Below are 12,668 nucleotides of genomic sequence, written 5' to 3'. Positions count from 1 at the left end.
CAGGTATCCCACCCAACCCTGCCCTCTGGCATCCTAAAACCATTGCCCTGGTCCTGTCAGTGCAGCTCCTGCTGGGCTGCAGCAGCCCTGGAGCCAAAGCCCACACAGGGACAGCGGGACACGGGCTCTGAACTCCAGCACTTCTCTCCCAGAGCAGCAAATTCAAAGCTCGGTGGAGAAAAAGGGATGAGGCTTATCCAGAGCTTCAGGGAATTAGTGGCTGCAAGGTTAGAGCAGGCACTGGGGTTGGCTGTGGCACTGAGACATAAAATGACCCACCTGGATGTTCATTCAAAGGAAAACAACACGGATTTGGCACCTTGAGAGCCCAACACACACTGGCACAGCCCAGGGAGACACAGAGAGGGAAGGGGAGACAGTGACACCCATTTTCAGGACAAAACCCACCCAACCACCTGCAGAGACACCCACAGAGGTGGGCAGGGGGGGAAGGAAAGCCACAGGCCTTCCCCAAACACATTCTCTATTCATTCCTCTGGATTATTAAAGGTCGAGCCAAACAAACAATGCAGAATTTAAAACCACAACCCCTGGGACATCAGCAAATATTCTCATTTTAAAACACCCCAACTTGAGTGCAACAGTGCACGACAAACTTCTTACAGACCCCAAAGAACCAGGTAACCACGTGCTGAGGATGAAGCTGGAGCTGCTCTGAGGCCTAAAGCTCCCTGTCCTCGTGGGGATCCCTTCCAACTGGGGATATTCCAGGATTCCACGGCCCCTGATCCCCGAGGAAAATGCTGGGCAGACCCTCCTCAGCTGCACCCAGCCACAGGAAATGAAGCAATTCAAAGCCAGCCAGAGGACAGGCTGCAATTACTAATTATTAGAGAGCAAATAACGCGCTCTCTGGAAACTGGTTTGGAGCTGGGAAAGGTGGGAATCAACTGCTGCCCGCAGAAATCAGGGATCACAGACACAGCTGGAATATTCCGGGGTTTACCTGCCACCCAGGCTGTGTCAGACACACTTTGGAGATGAACCTTCAGAGCTCTAAAAGCAATGGAACATCTGTGGGAATTCACTCCGAGTTTAAACCCCGAGGAGCTGGAGATGCACTGGGAGGTTTTTTCCAGCTAAACAGCTGCTGGCTCCCAGCCAGAATTCCAGCATTCCTGGTAGAATTTATATCAGTTTTATCTGTTATGGTCCACATGGAGATGAACAAGCCCAGCGCCACTGAGACAAGGCAAGACAGAGCAAACCTCACTCACAGCACCAACAGTAAAAAAAAGCTGAGCACAAACCACGGAACAACAGGAAAAATATGGAATTCGCTCAGTATTTCCCTTGGAAAAGCTCTTAGTGAAGCTTTGAAACGACTTCTTACAAACACTGTCCATATGAACTGACATCTTGCCTCCAGTTCTGCTGTTTTGGGGAAAAAAAAAACCAACCACTGTTCCAGGGCTCAAACAACCGAGACAGGATTCCCTTCCCAGCACTGGATTTCGGGAAGCAGCAGCTGGAGCAGGCTGAGCTGCCTTCCTGGAGGCAAAGAAGACTCACACTGCAGAGATCAGTCACTGAAGTGCCAGTGAAATCCAAGGCTCTCCAGAGGATCCAAGGCACGGAGTTGTTCACAGCCCCGAGCCGCTCAGGCCGAGGGAATTTCCGGAGTTACACGGGGAATTTGTTTAAACCCCATTAAGTCTCCAAGGAAATGCTGGCTGGGAGAGAGGCAGTGCTGTGAGAGGCTCCATCCTTGGCTGGGGGGATGCTCTGCTGGGATAAGGAAGGGTGGGAATGCAGCCACTGCCCTCCTGCCCCGCTGCTCCCAACCCTGCCCGGGTAAAATCCTGACTAAGCAGGACAAACCCCGGCCAAAAAGGCTGATTACAGGCTTAATATCCCTAAAAATAGCTCCAGGGGCCAATGGCTGGAGGGACAGAGTCACATCCCTGCTCCCTCAGCTCTGCTGGGCTGGGAAAGCTGGAATTCCTGGTCGGAGGGGGGGGAGAGGGATGAGCTGCCCCAGCCCAGCCTGCACAGGGGGCGAAGTTAAATAAAGAGCCTGTCTGGGGGGGATTTTTTTGGAATCAGGAATGATTCAAATCCCAGCAAGCCCCACAGAAACGCAGGCCGTGACAAAGCTCTTCCCATTCCACACCCTCGGACACGGTGGCACTGCCAGGGAGGGGAAACCCCTCAGGATGGGCAGATGGACACGGCCCCCACGCTGCTCTCAGGGAGGAGACTCCAGAGCCAGGACGTGCAGGTGAGACACCAAAAACCCCCCTGATTCCACAAATCCCACTCCAATGCAAGAACCACGTGGCCACACCCCATTTAACCCCAAACCCCCCTCCAGAACCTGCTGCCAGACCCCAAATGGGTGCTGTTTGTCCACCTGGTTCATTCTCCTGCACCAGGCAGCTCCCCCCAAACCAACCCCCCCAAACCAGCCCTGGAAGCTCCCTGTGCTCCCTTCCAACCCCTTCCAGCCCCCCCAGCCCCGAGTTACCCGCTGGGCTGCAGCTGAGGGGGACACACATCCGAGGAGCTGCCCCTGCCAGGATCTGGAGCAGCCTGGGCACAGCTCAGGGAGGCAGCAGCTCCCAGATAATCAGCTTTGAGTGCCCAGGAGTTGTGGCTGGGGCTGAATGAACCACCCCCATCCCCAGGGACAGCTCAGGGCTGGGATCCCACAGGCTGAGCACCCAAAAACCCCCTCTGTGCTCCCAAAGCTGCTCCAGCTCCTGCTTTTCCAGCGCCCATCCAAAACCTCAGCAACCCCACAGGTCGTGTTTGATGGCCCAGCACAGGTACCTGATTTAAAATGATGCTGCTTCCTCAGCCTCTCGAGGTTTTAAATATAGATGGTTGCCCATAAAAACCACATCCCCCAGCAAGAAAGAAGAGTATAAGACAAAGACTTCCTGACCTGCCAGGACACAGCCTACAACACCCACCACCACTATTTATTTTTACCTTTCTAGAAACTCCTTTTAGCAGGGCAGTGGTTTTTACTACAAATACACTTGGAATGGATTAAAAAACCCCAGCAAACACAGAGACTGAGGCATGATTCAGTATTTTCAGGTTAAAGCCAAGACTTACCCAGCTCTCCAAGGCTCATCACGACCCAAATAAGCTGCTTTGACAAATTTCTTTTATTCTGCCCCTCCCCAGCACCTGCAGCTCTGTTGTTATTACTGGTAATATTATTATTACTGGTATATTATTATTATTACTGGTAATAGTATTATGATTGGTAATAAGGTGTTTTTATTCACTCCTGGGTTTTTATTCAGCTCTTATGCAAGAGGTGTTGGATTCACTGGATGTTTATTTGGAGATGAAGCCCAGTGATGGTGCCTTAATAATAAAACCCACCTGAGCTGAGCTGCGAGGGGCACTGGGGGAGTTTGCCAGGCAGGAAAACTGATGGATTCCCCAGGGATTCACCACCCCAGCCACACAGGGACTGGCCCCTCCTCACAGGCCCCAGCAGGGAGGATAAAACCCTCCCAGGGCCGACTTTCCCAATGGGGTGAGTCAAAGGAAGCTCCCAGCCAGGCAGCCCAGCGAAAACAGTAATTAGTGCTGTGCCCAGGCCCCAATTAATAATGGGGTCCAGGACAAGGGAGCTGTGCCCGTGGCTCCGACTCCCCGCCCTGTTACACAAGTGGTGATCCCAGATGGGCACAGCCCAGCCCCTGGAGCCTGTCCCTGGGGACACTCAGGATCCCAAAACACCCCTGGCAGGGGCTGCTCTGCCCAGCAGCTCCCAGGGAAACCACCCTGGCTCTCGTTCTGTGGTCACCCAGAACCTGCCAGGAAAACCCTCACCGGAGTCGTACGTGGGATCAGGGAATGGTTTGGGTGGGAAGGGACCTTAAAGATGATCCAGTTCCAACCTAGGGATATCTCCCACTATCCCAGGTTGCTCCAAGCCCTGTCCAACCTGGCCTTGGACACTTCCAGGGATCCAGGGGCAGCCACAGTTCTCTGGGCAACCTGTGCCAGGGCCTGTGCCTGAATCCCAAGGCTTGGGAAGCTCAGGTTTTGCCTCTTAATAAAGGGAACTTGCAGGAAAGATGGGGCAGGAGTGTTTCCAAGAGCATGGAGGCAGGACAAGGAGTGGATCACACTGAAAGACAGGAGGTTTAGGTGGGATGTGAGGAAGTTCTTCCCTGGGAGGGTGGGGAGGCCCTGGCACAGGTTGCCCAGAGAAGCTGTGGCTGCCCCTGGATCCCTGGAAGTGTCCAAGGCCAGATTGGACAGGGCTTGGAGCAACTTGGGCTAGTGGAAGGTGTCCCTGCCCATGGCAGGAGGTGGCACTGGGTGGGTTTTAAGGTCCCTTCCAACCCAACCCATCCCATGATCCCATGGAATCGCTGTTTCCCAGGGCCCACATTTCCCCCATTTCCCACCCCACACACACAGCTCCTGGCACAGGGAAGAACAGAATCCTATTTGGGGCAAAAATAACAATTAAAAAGCTCAACATCAGTTCTGGCTCTGAGCTGAGGCAAAAAGCCATTTTCCTGCTGAACCCTTCCCCTGCCCCTGGGTCAAATCCCTCCTGCACAACCAACTGGACTTTTGCTCCCAAATCCCCCCGGATTCCCCCCTGCTCTCCTGCAGGAGGGAGCAGAGCCACGGGAGCAGCAGTGGAGGGGGAAACACAATTTGTGCTTTACATCTCTCACTGTCTCAACATTCAAACAACCCCTCTGAGCACAGTCCAGTGACAGTTTATGATCCATCTGCCCTGGTTCCAAAAGCACTACATGGAATTTGGGATGGCACAAAAAAAGGAGGAGGAGGAGCAAAAAAAAGTGTGGAAAATCCACCAGCCTGGACACCCCCCTCCAAAAAAAAAAAAAAAGATCAGTATTTTTAATAGTGTTTCTCATTATTTATGAGCCACATCGTTTGATAACAAAACTGTTTGTTATCCACCTCAGGGGCTTCCTGCACGATGCCAACAAGCTCCTCTTTCCCAAAAAAAAGTGACATTCCATGGTAAATGTAACACCAGTTTGTGCAAAGTCTTCCCTTGCTCTGTTTGTGCCCCTCTGTTTACACAACCTTCATTCCTTGGAACAGCAAAGCTGCCCCAGGACAGCAGGAAGCAGGGAAGAAGCCTGGGAAAGGGAACAGACACAACCCCAAAAGATCAGCTCTAAAGCCAAAAAAAAAAACCAACCCAAAACCCTGAAATACAGGGACAGCATTTCAGGGGCAGATTCCAAAATGGGATTAGGGTCAGTGGGATTATTCAATTCAGCTTTCTGCACACAGACAGGATTAATTATTAGAAGGCAACTCGATTTTGGAGCATTTGACATTTCCCATTTTTCGCTCCGCTGAGCTCGTTTCGTGGCTCTAAAACCAAAAAAGGCCTGGGAACTACAGAGGGTCAGAATTCCCTCCCACTGAGGATCCTGAATCCAGGAGAGAAATGCTGTGGAACCCCTTGGATTGGTGCATTCCTTGGGCTGACCAGGCTCACCCAGACTCTGGTTCCTCAGACGCATCCCTGGAGTTCACAGGGGTTTATTTTTAGGACAAACTGCCCCATAAACACACAGTTTAGAGCCAGGAGCAGCTCCTGCTAATTGGAGGGTCTGGAGGCTCCCAGAGGAAGCTGGAAAGGATGGAGCTTTTTGTGTGGTGGTGTTTTTAAGGATGTAGAGGAGACTACACATACAGCTCATAGTCTGGGGGGGGGGGGAGAAAAGGGATTGTAATGATTCAGTCCTGGCTCAGGGGGACTCTGAGATCCTGCCTGGGGGGGCTTCAGGCCTGGAGCCTGTCCAGGACTTGTCCCAGGGTCACCCCCAGCAAACAGGTCACTATTCCATACAAATCTGTTCTATAAATCCACATAAAACTGCTCCTGACCACGGGCTGGATCACCCCTTTCAGCTGCCCACGTCAGAGACCCCCGACCCCCTCCACCCAGCCCTGCAAACCAGAGGGCTCTGAGAATTCCCCGCCCCAAAAGGTGGCATTTATTTGGGATAATGAGCCTGTGAGAGCAGGGAGTGAATGACAACAAGCCTAAAACACTCCATCTCCCTCCTGATGCCATCCTAGGCAGGGGAGCAGGGACAAGAGGGATTAAAGAAGTGATGGAAGTTCAGGCCTTTGGGAGCTCTCCAGGAGCACCAGGAGTCACCCAAAGCTCCAGGAGGTGCCTCCCCTCCCCCCTGCTGCAATCTGGCCGGACTTCACCGGGCAGGAAGCAGAGAAATCCCAAATATAAGCCAGGCTTGGGATGTGTCAGGGCATGTCCCACATTAAACCGACACCACGAGAATTAGGAGTCAATCTGGGTAATGTTTTCCCTTTTTGTTTGCTTTGCTGCAGTAAGTGGTTTTTTCCCCGTGGTGGCCACACCTCCTGCAAAAGGGACTAATTCCAAATGTGCTCCTGGAGCCGGGCATGGCTCATTCTCCCATTTACAGGAGAGAATTCCCACTCTTCCTGGAAGCAGAAACCCACACTCGAGCCCGATTTCAGGAGCTCAGCCCATATTCCACACCATATTTTACTCCCAGGGTAGGAAATGGTTATTAAATCCCCATCCCGACTGGATTTGGGAATTACCCACAACAATGGCTCAGGAATCTGTTTACGTGGCCTCCCAAAAGACAATAAACCAAGTGAAAACCCAACCCCACCTCCCCCTCAACCACTCACTTGGTATTTAAAGGCTGAATCAGACACAATATATTAGTCACAGCCCCAGATCAGGCTATTTTTACCCCAAGATAAGACTCCAAAGGCCCTGTTTCCCCCTCCTCAGCCAGGGGAACTATCCAGAGGAAATGAGGAGGGAGAGGACTCTTCCCCAGCCCTGTGCTGCTGCCTTCATGACCTCACAATATTCCACATTTCTCAACAGCAGCTTCCATTCTCCCCAATTTCTGCCCAGTTGTCCTCCTGTCCCATGAAATTCAAGCTTCCACAGGACTTTTTCCTTCCAAGCAAAACCTTTACAAGCTGGTTTTTAGGAATTTCCACCCGTCCTGCCCCTCATGTAAAATAAACCCATTTACAGGTGTGGACACACTCACAGTTCTGGAAGCTCTTCAACCAGCAGAACCTCACTGGAAATCCATGGATTTAAAGGAAAACAGCTCCAGACTCATCCTTTCCAGGTTATACAGGTGAGTGGGGCAGAGATAATCAAAGCCATGCCTTGGATTTGGAATGAGGGAATGCTTTGGGTGGGAAGGGATCTTAAAGCCCATCCAGTCCCCCCCCTGCCATGGGCAGGGACACCTTCCATGATCCCAGGTTGCTCCAAGCCCTGTCCAACCTGGCCTTGGACACTTCCAGGGATCCGGGGGCAGCCCCAGCTTCTCTGGGCAAAACACAGTGACTAAACCAGCCAAAAACCAGGATAATGTTTAAGGCACTCCTTGCAGCCCCAGATAAGCCTTTCTGCAACACACCAACTCTTCCTGTACAAATATAGCCCTTAAAAATTAATTTAGGCCTCGATAACTCTCCGAGCATTTTGCTCATTTCCCAACTCGATTTTACCACGAGAAGAAAACATTCCAGCAAAAAAAACCCCAAAAACACCAAACCCCCACCCCACCCAAAGCAAGGCAAACAAAGCTCTTCCCCACTGCTTTTCCCCAATGAATTGGGTTAATCATGTCCTGCTACAACCCTGATGAAACCTCTCCCCAAACTGGAAGGAACTCCAGGACTGAGGAGGAAGGATAAGGAAGCAAAGCAGGTCGATGCTCCCCCCAAAAAGCCTGTTACCAACCTGGTTTTACTCTTTGCTCTGCAACCAGCCACTCTGCAGGAGTGAACAATAAAAGCTCTCGGGGTAAAAAAAAAAAAAAAAAAAAAAGAATAAATAAAAAAGTCTGTGCAGCCAAGAACAGCCCAGAACAGAAAAACAATAACCCTGGACAACCCGGGGCTCACGTGCAGGCTCCTCTCCCGGAGTTCCCAGGGTTGTTCCAAAGCTTTTAGTTAGCACTGGATGCTACAGAAATATTGTAACACTAAAAAAAAAAAAAAACCTGTAACACTCAAAAAAACAACAAAAAAAAACCCAAAAAAACAAAACCGAAACAAAAAAACCAAACCAGCCCAAACACAGACCCTGCTACGGGTTTGATAGAGGAAGAAAACAATTCCAGGTGCGGTATCACCATCCCACCCCCGGCACTTCCTGCACCTTTCTCAGCTCCAGGGCCGATCTCCCGCGGAATTCCACGCCAGACGCTCTCCGGATTCCCACACCCGTTTCCCCGGCTCTCCATCCCGTCCCTCTCCACGGAGGGGGAACAGCCGCATCTTTACCGTTCCAGGCTCTTTTCCTGCCGCGTTTCAGTCCCTCCCCGCGGGCCGGGCAGTCCGGAGGAGCGGGCAGGAGGGAATTCCATCTCCACGGCCTCTCCCCGGCGCTTGGGAAGCAAATCCTGGTGCTGCCCTTCCTCCGCTGTCCCCTCCTCCTCCCCCGGGAAGACAGCTGGGACAACAATGCGGGCTGGAATCGCCCTGGCTCCGCGCTCCGCTTTGTGCCGCGGCCTTTTCAATAGATCCCATTGTTCCCCCTCCGCTCCTTCCGTCCCCTCCATCCCCCCCTCCACACCCCTCTCTCCCTCTAATCAATTTTCCCGGCTACTGCCCAAAAAAAGCCGCGCTGGGCCACCGACACCCCCTGCCCCCCCTTCTTCCCTTCCCTTCCAAAGGCTGTGGTGTTTTCCAGGCGCAATTCCCACCTGCTGCTCCATCATCAACTTCGCTGCCAGCAACACGTTGGCAGCGGCTGTGCCCCCCCTCCCCGGGGGGGTTGGAACAGGTGGGGGACCCCCAAAATTGGGCGGGGGGGGCGGAGAAGTTTCACACCAACACCCCCCCAAAAGCAGGAGGGACCAGGCCTGAGACTCCCCCGGTCTGCAGGGCTGGGCCAGAGCCCCCCCCCAGCCCCGTTCTTAGAGGGGCCCCCCAAGGGAGTTTAAATCAGAAAGGGGAACACAGAGACCCCCAAAACGGGGCGGGGGGAGGAGTTTCACACCAACACCCCCCCACACCCGGGGGGTCGCAGCCCTGAGCCCCCCTTTGGGCACCCAAACACACCCCTGGACACGACCCCCCAGCCCTATTCACAGAGCCACTCCACAGCCCCCCAGAAACATCACTCCCCCCGAAATGGGGACCAACACCCCCAAACCGGGGGGTCACAGCCCTGAGCCCCCACATACACCCAAACACACCCCCAGAAAACGATCCCCCCCCCCCATTCAAACAGGCCCCCGAATAAACATCCCCCTCTCCAAAAATGGGGCCGTTTCACACTAACACCCCCAAACCGGGGGGGTCACAGCCCTGAGCCCCCCATGGGCATCCAAATACACCCCCAGAACACACACCCCCTCCCCATTCAAACAGGCCCCTCCAATCATCCCCCTCTCCAAAAATGGGGCCGTTTCACACCAACACCCCCAAACCGGGGGGGTCACAGCCCTGAGACCCCACACATACCCAAACACACCCCAGAAAACGATCCCCCTCCCCATCCAAACAGGCCCCCGAATAAACATCCCCCTCTCCAAAATGGGGCCGTTTCACACCAACACCCCCAAACCGGGGGGGGTCACAGCCCTGAGCCCCCAAACACGAACCCCCCCCATTCAAACAGCCCCCCCGGCCGATTCACAGAGCCCCTCCACAGCCCCCCAAAAACACCACCCCCCGAAATGGGGACCAACACCCCTTAAACCGGGGGGGTCACAGCCCTGAGCCCCCCTTTGGGCACCCAAACACACCCCCAGAACACGACCCCCCCTCCCCATTCAACCAGCCCCCCAGGCCGATTCACAAAGCTCCTCCACAGCCCCCCCAAAACCACCACACCCCCGAAATGGGGACCAACACCCCCCGGGGGGTCACAGCCCTGAGCCCCCCTTTGGGCACCCAAACACACCCCCGGACACGACCCCTCACCCCTATTCATACAGAGCCACCCCCAGCCCTCCAGAAACACCACTCCCCCAAAATGGGGAACAATACCCCGCAAACCTCATCCTCACAGCCCTGAGCCCCCACATACACCCAAACACACCCCCGAACAGGACCCCCCCCCATTCAAACAGCCCCCCCATAAACATCCCCCCTCTCCAAAAATGGGGCCGTTTCACACCAACACCCCCTAAACCGGGGGAGTCACAGCCCTGAGCCCCCCCCCACCCAAACCACCCCCAGAACACGACACCCCCCCTTTAAGCAGCCTCTCCCGGCCGATTCACAGAGCCCCTCCACAGCCCCCCAAAACCACCACGCCCCCGAAATGGGGACCAACACCCCCTAAACCGGGGGGTCACAGCCCTGAGTCCCCACATACACCCAAACACACCCCCAGAACACGACCCCCCCATTCAAACAGGCCCCCCCGGCCGATTCACAAAGCTCCTCCACAGCCCCCCAAAACCACAGAAATGGGGACCAACACCCCCCAAACGGGAGGGTCACAGCCCTGAGCCCCCCTTTGGGCACCCAAACACACCCCCAGAACACGACCCCCCCCCCTTCAACCAGCCCCCCGGCCCCCCCCCGGCCGTGCCCCCCCAGGGCCGCGCTGTCCGGGGCGGGGGTCCGGGGGGGCTCAGGGCGCTCGGGGGGGTCTCACACCCCCCCTCCCCGGTCCCCCCCCGCCCCTCGCCGGGCCGGGCCGGGGCTCCCCCCGCGGGGCCGGTCGGGCCTCACCTCAAAGCGGCTCTTGGTGACCCCGTTCATGTCCCTGCGCATGGCGGGGGGGGAAGGAGGGGTGAGGAGGGGCCGGGGGGGGTCCCGGGGGTGTCCCGGGGGGGGTCCGGGGGGGTCCCGGCGGTCCGGCCTGGGCCCGGCGCCGCCGCCGCGTCCGCTCGGGCCTCAACTTCGACCCAAAACAAAAACACGGCGCACCCGCCAGCAACGGGAACCACCATTGGCCGCCGAGAGCGGGGAGGGGAGCGGGAGCGGCGGGGGGGCGGCACGGAGCGGGAAGGGGAGCGGGAATGGGGGGAATAGGGAATGGGGGGGAATAGGGAATGGGGGGAATAGGGAATGGGAATGGGGGGGAATAGGGAATGGGGGGGGAATAGGGAATGGGAATGGGGGGGATAGGGAATGGGAATGGGGGGGAATAGGGAATGGGAATGGGGGGGGAATAAGGAATGGGAATGGGGGGGGATAGGGAATGGGAATGGGGGGGGAATAAGGAATGGGAATGGGGGGGAATAAGGAATGGGAATGGGGGGGAATAGGGAATGGCAGCAGGAATGAGGGGAATAGGGAATGGGAGGGGGAATGGGAGGGAAGAGGGAATGGGAATGGGGAATGGGGGGGAATGGGGAATGGGGAATGGGGAATGGGGAATGGGGAATGGAATGGGGGGAATAGGGAAATGGGAACAGGTAAATGGGGAACGGGAATGGGAATGGAACGGGGAAATGGGAATGGAACGGGAAATGGGAATGGGAATGGGGGGGAACTGGGAAAATGGGGGGGAATAAATGGAATGGGGGGGAATAGGGAATGGGAAATGGGGGAGGAATAGGGCATGGGGAGGGAATAGGAATGGGAATGGGTGGGAATGGGAATGGGGAATGGGGAATGGGAATGGGAATGGGGAATAGGGAATGGGAATGGGGAATGGGAATGGGAACGGGAATGGGGAATGGGGAATGGGGTTGGGGGGAATAGGAATGGATGGGGGGGAATAGGGAATGGAATGGGGGGAATAGGAATGGGGGATTGGGGGAATAGGAATGGGGGATGGGGGAATGGGAAAGGAGCGAATGGGAATGGGAGCAGATGGGAATAGGGGGAATAGGATGGGAGAATGGGGGAACTGGGGAGTGGGAATGGGAATGGGGGGGAAAGGAATGGGATGGGGGAAACGGCGAATGGGAATGGGATGGAAGGGGCAGGGAATGGGAACGGAGTGGGGGATGAAAGAGGGGGAATGAGAACGGAATTAGAATGGGAATGGGAAGAGACAGGGGGAAAAGGGTAGTGGGAATGGGACAGGGATTGGAATAGGGGGGACAGAAGGAATGGGAATGGAGGGTGAAAGAGGAGGGAATAGGAACGGAATGGGAATGGGGGGGAGGGACAAAGGAGGTGGAGAGGGACACACACACAGAGGTGCCCCAGGGGGAAGGAGGGTAGGGGGAGAAACGGGGGGGGGGCAAAGAGGGGGAAAGGGAAGAGGAGGGTGAGGGGACACACGGTTGGGAGAGGATTGGGATGTCCTGGGAGGGAAAGGAAGGGGGAGGTGGAGGGAGGACACACACACCGTGGAGATGGAAGAGCCGGGTGGGGGGATCGGAGCTGCCCCGGGGGGTCCGAGGGGACGATGGCGAGAAAGAGACCGGATGCCTCAGGGTGAGGGGGAAAGGGAGGTGGACGGGGATCCGGGGAGAGGGGGGCGAGGGGAAGGAGAGGAGGGATCCGGGCGGCGGTTGGGTCCGGGACAGCGGCCGGCTCGAGGTGGGCGAGGGCCGGGGACCGGGACTGGGAGAGGGGCTGCCCGGAGGGGGGAGCGAGGAGGGAGAAAAAAAGGAGGTGATTCGTGCCCGGGTGTTGGTCGGGGGGAAAAGGCGGGGGGCCGGGGCGTCCCGGGGGGGGGTCAGAAGGGAGGGTGCTCAGGGACACCCCGGGGCTGCCCCCCCACCTAC

The 12,668-nt window shown here is 56.0% G+C and overlaps 1 protein-coding gene across 1 annotated transcript in view; it reads right to left on the bottom strand.

Moving 5' to 3' along the window:
- The window catches only part of FBXL20 (F-box and leucine rich repeat protein 20), a 32,996-nt gene extending 22,241 nt beyond the window's left edge, over positions 1–10,755 (bottom strand). Inside the window, exon 1 of the mRNA XM_032711054.1 lies at positions 10,714–10,755. Within this exon, the coding sequence (XP_032566945.1) occupies positions 10,714–10,755 (42 nt within the window). The remainder of the gene's footprint in view (positions 1–10,713) is intronic.
- Between the last annotated feature and the right edge of the window lie 1,913 nt (positions 10,756–12,668).

Source organism: Chiroxiphia lanceolata, chromosome 26 (genome assembly GCF_009829145.1).
Source record: "Chiroxiphia lanceolata isolate bChiLan1 chromosome 26, bChiLan1.pri, whole genome shotgun sequence".
Lineage (NCBI taxonomy): Eukaryota > Metazoa > Chordata > Aves > Passeriformes > Pipridae > Chiroxiphia > Chiroxiphia lanceolata.
Note: the sequence above shows the minus strand (reverse complement) of the source record. Positions and strands in the feature narration are given on the sequence as shown.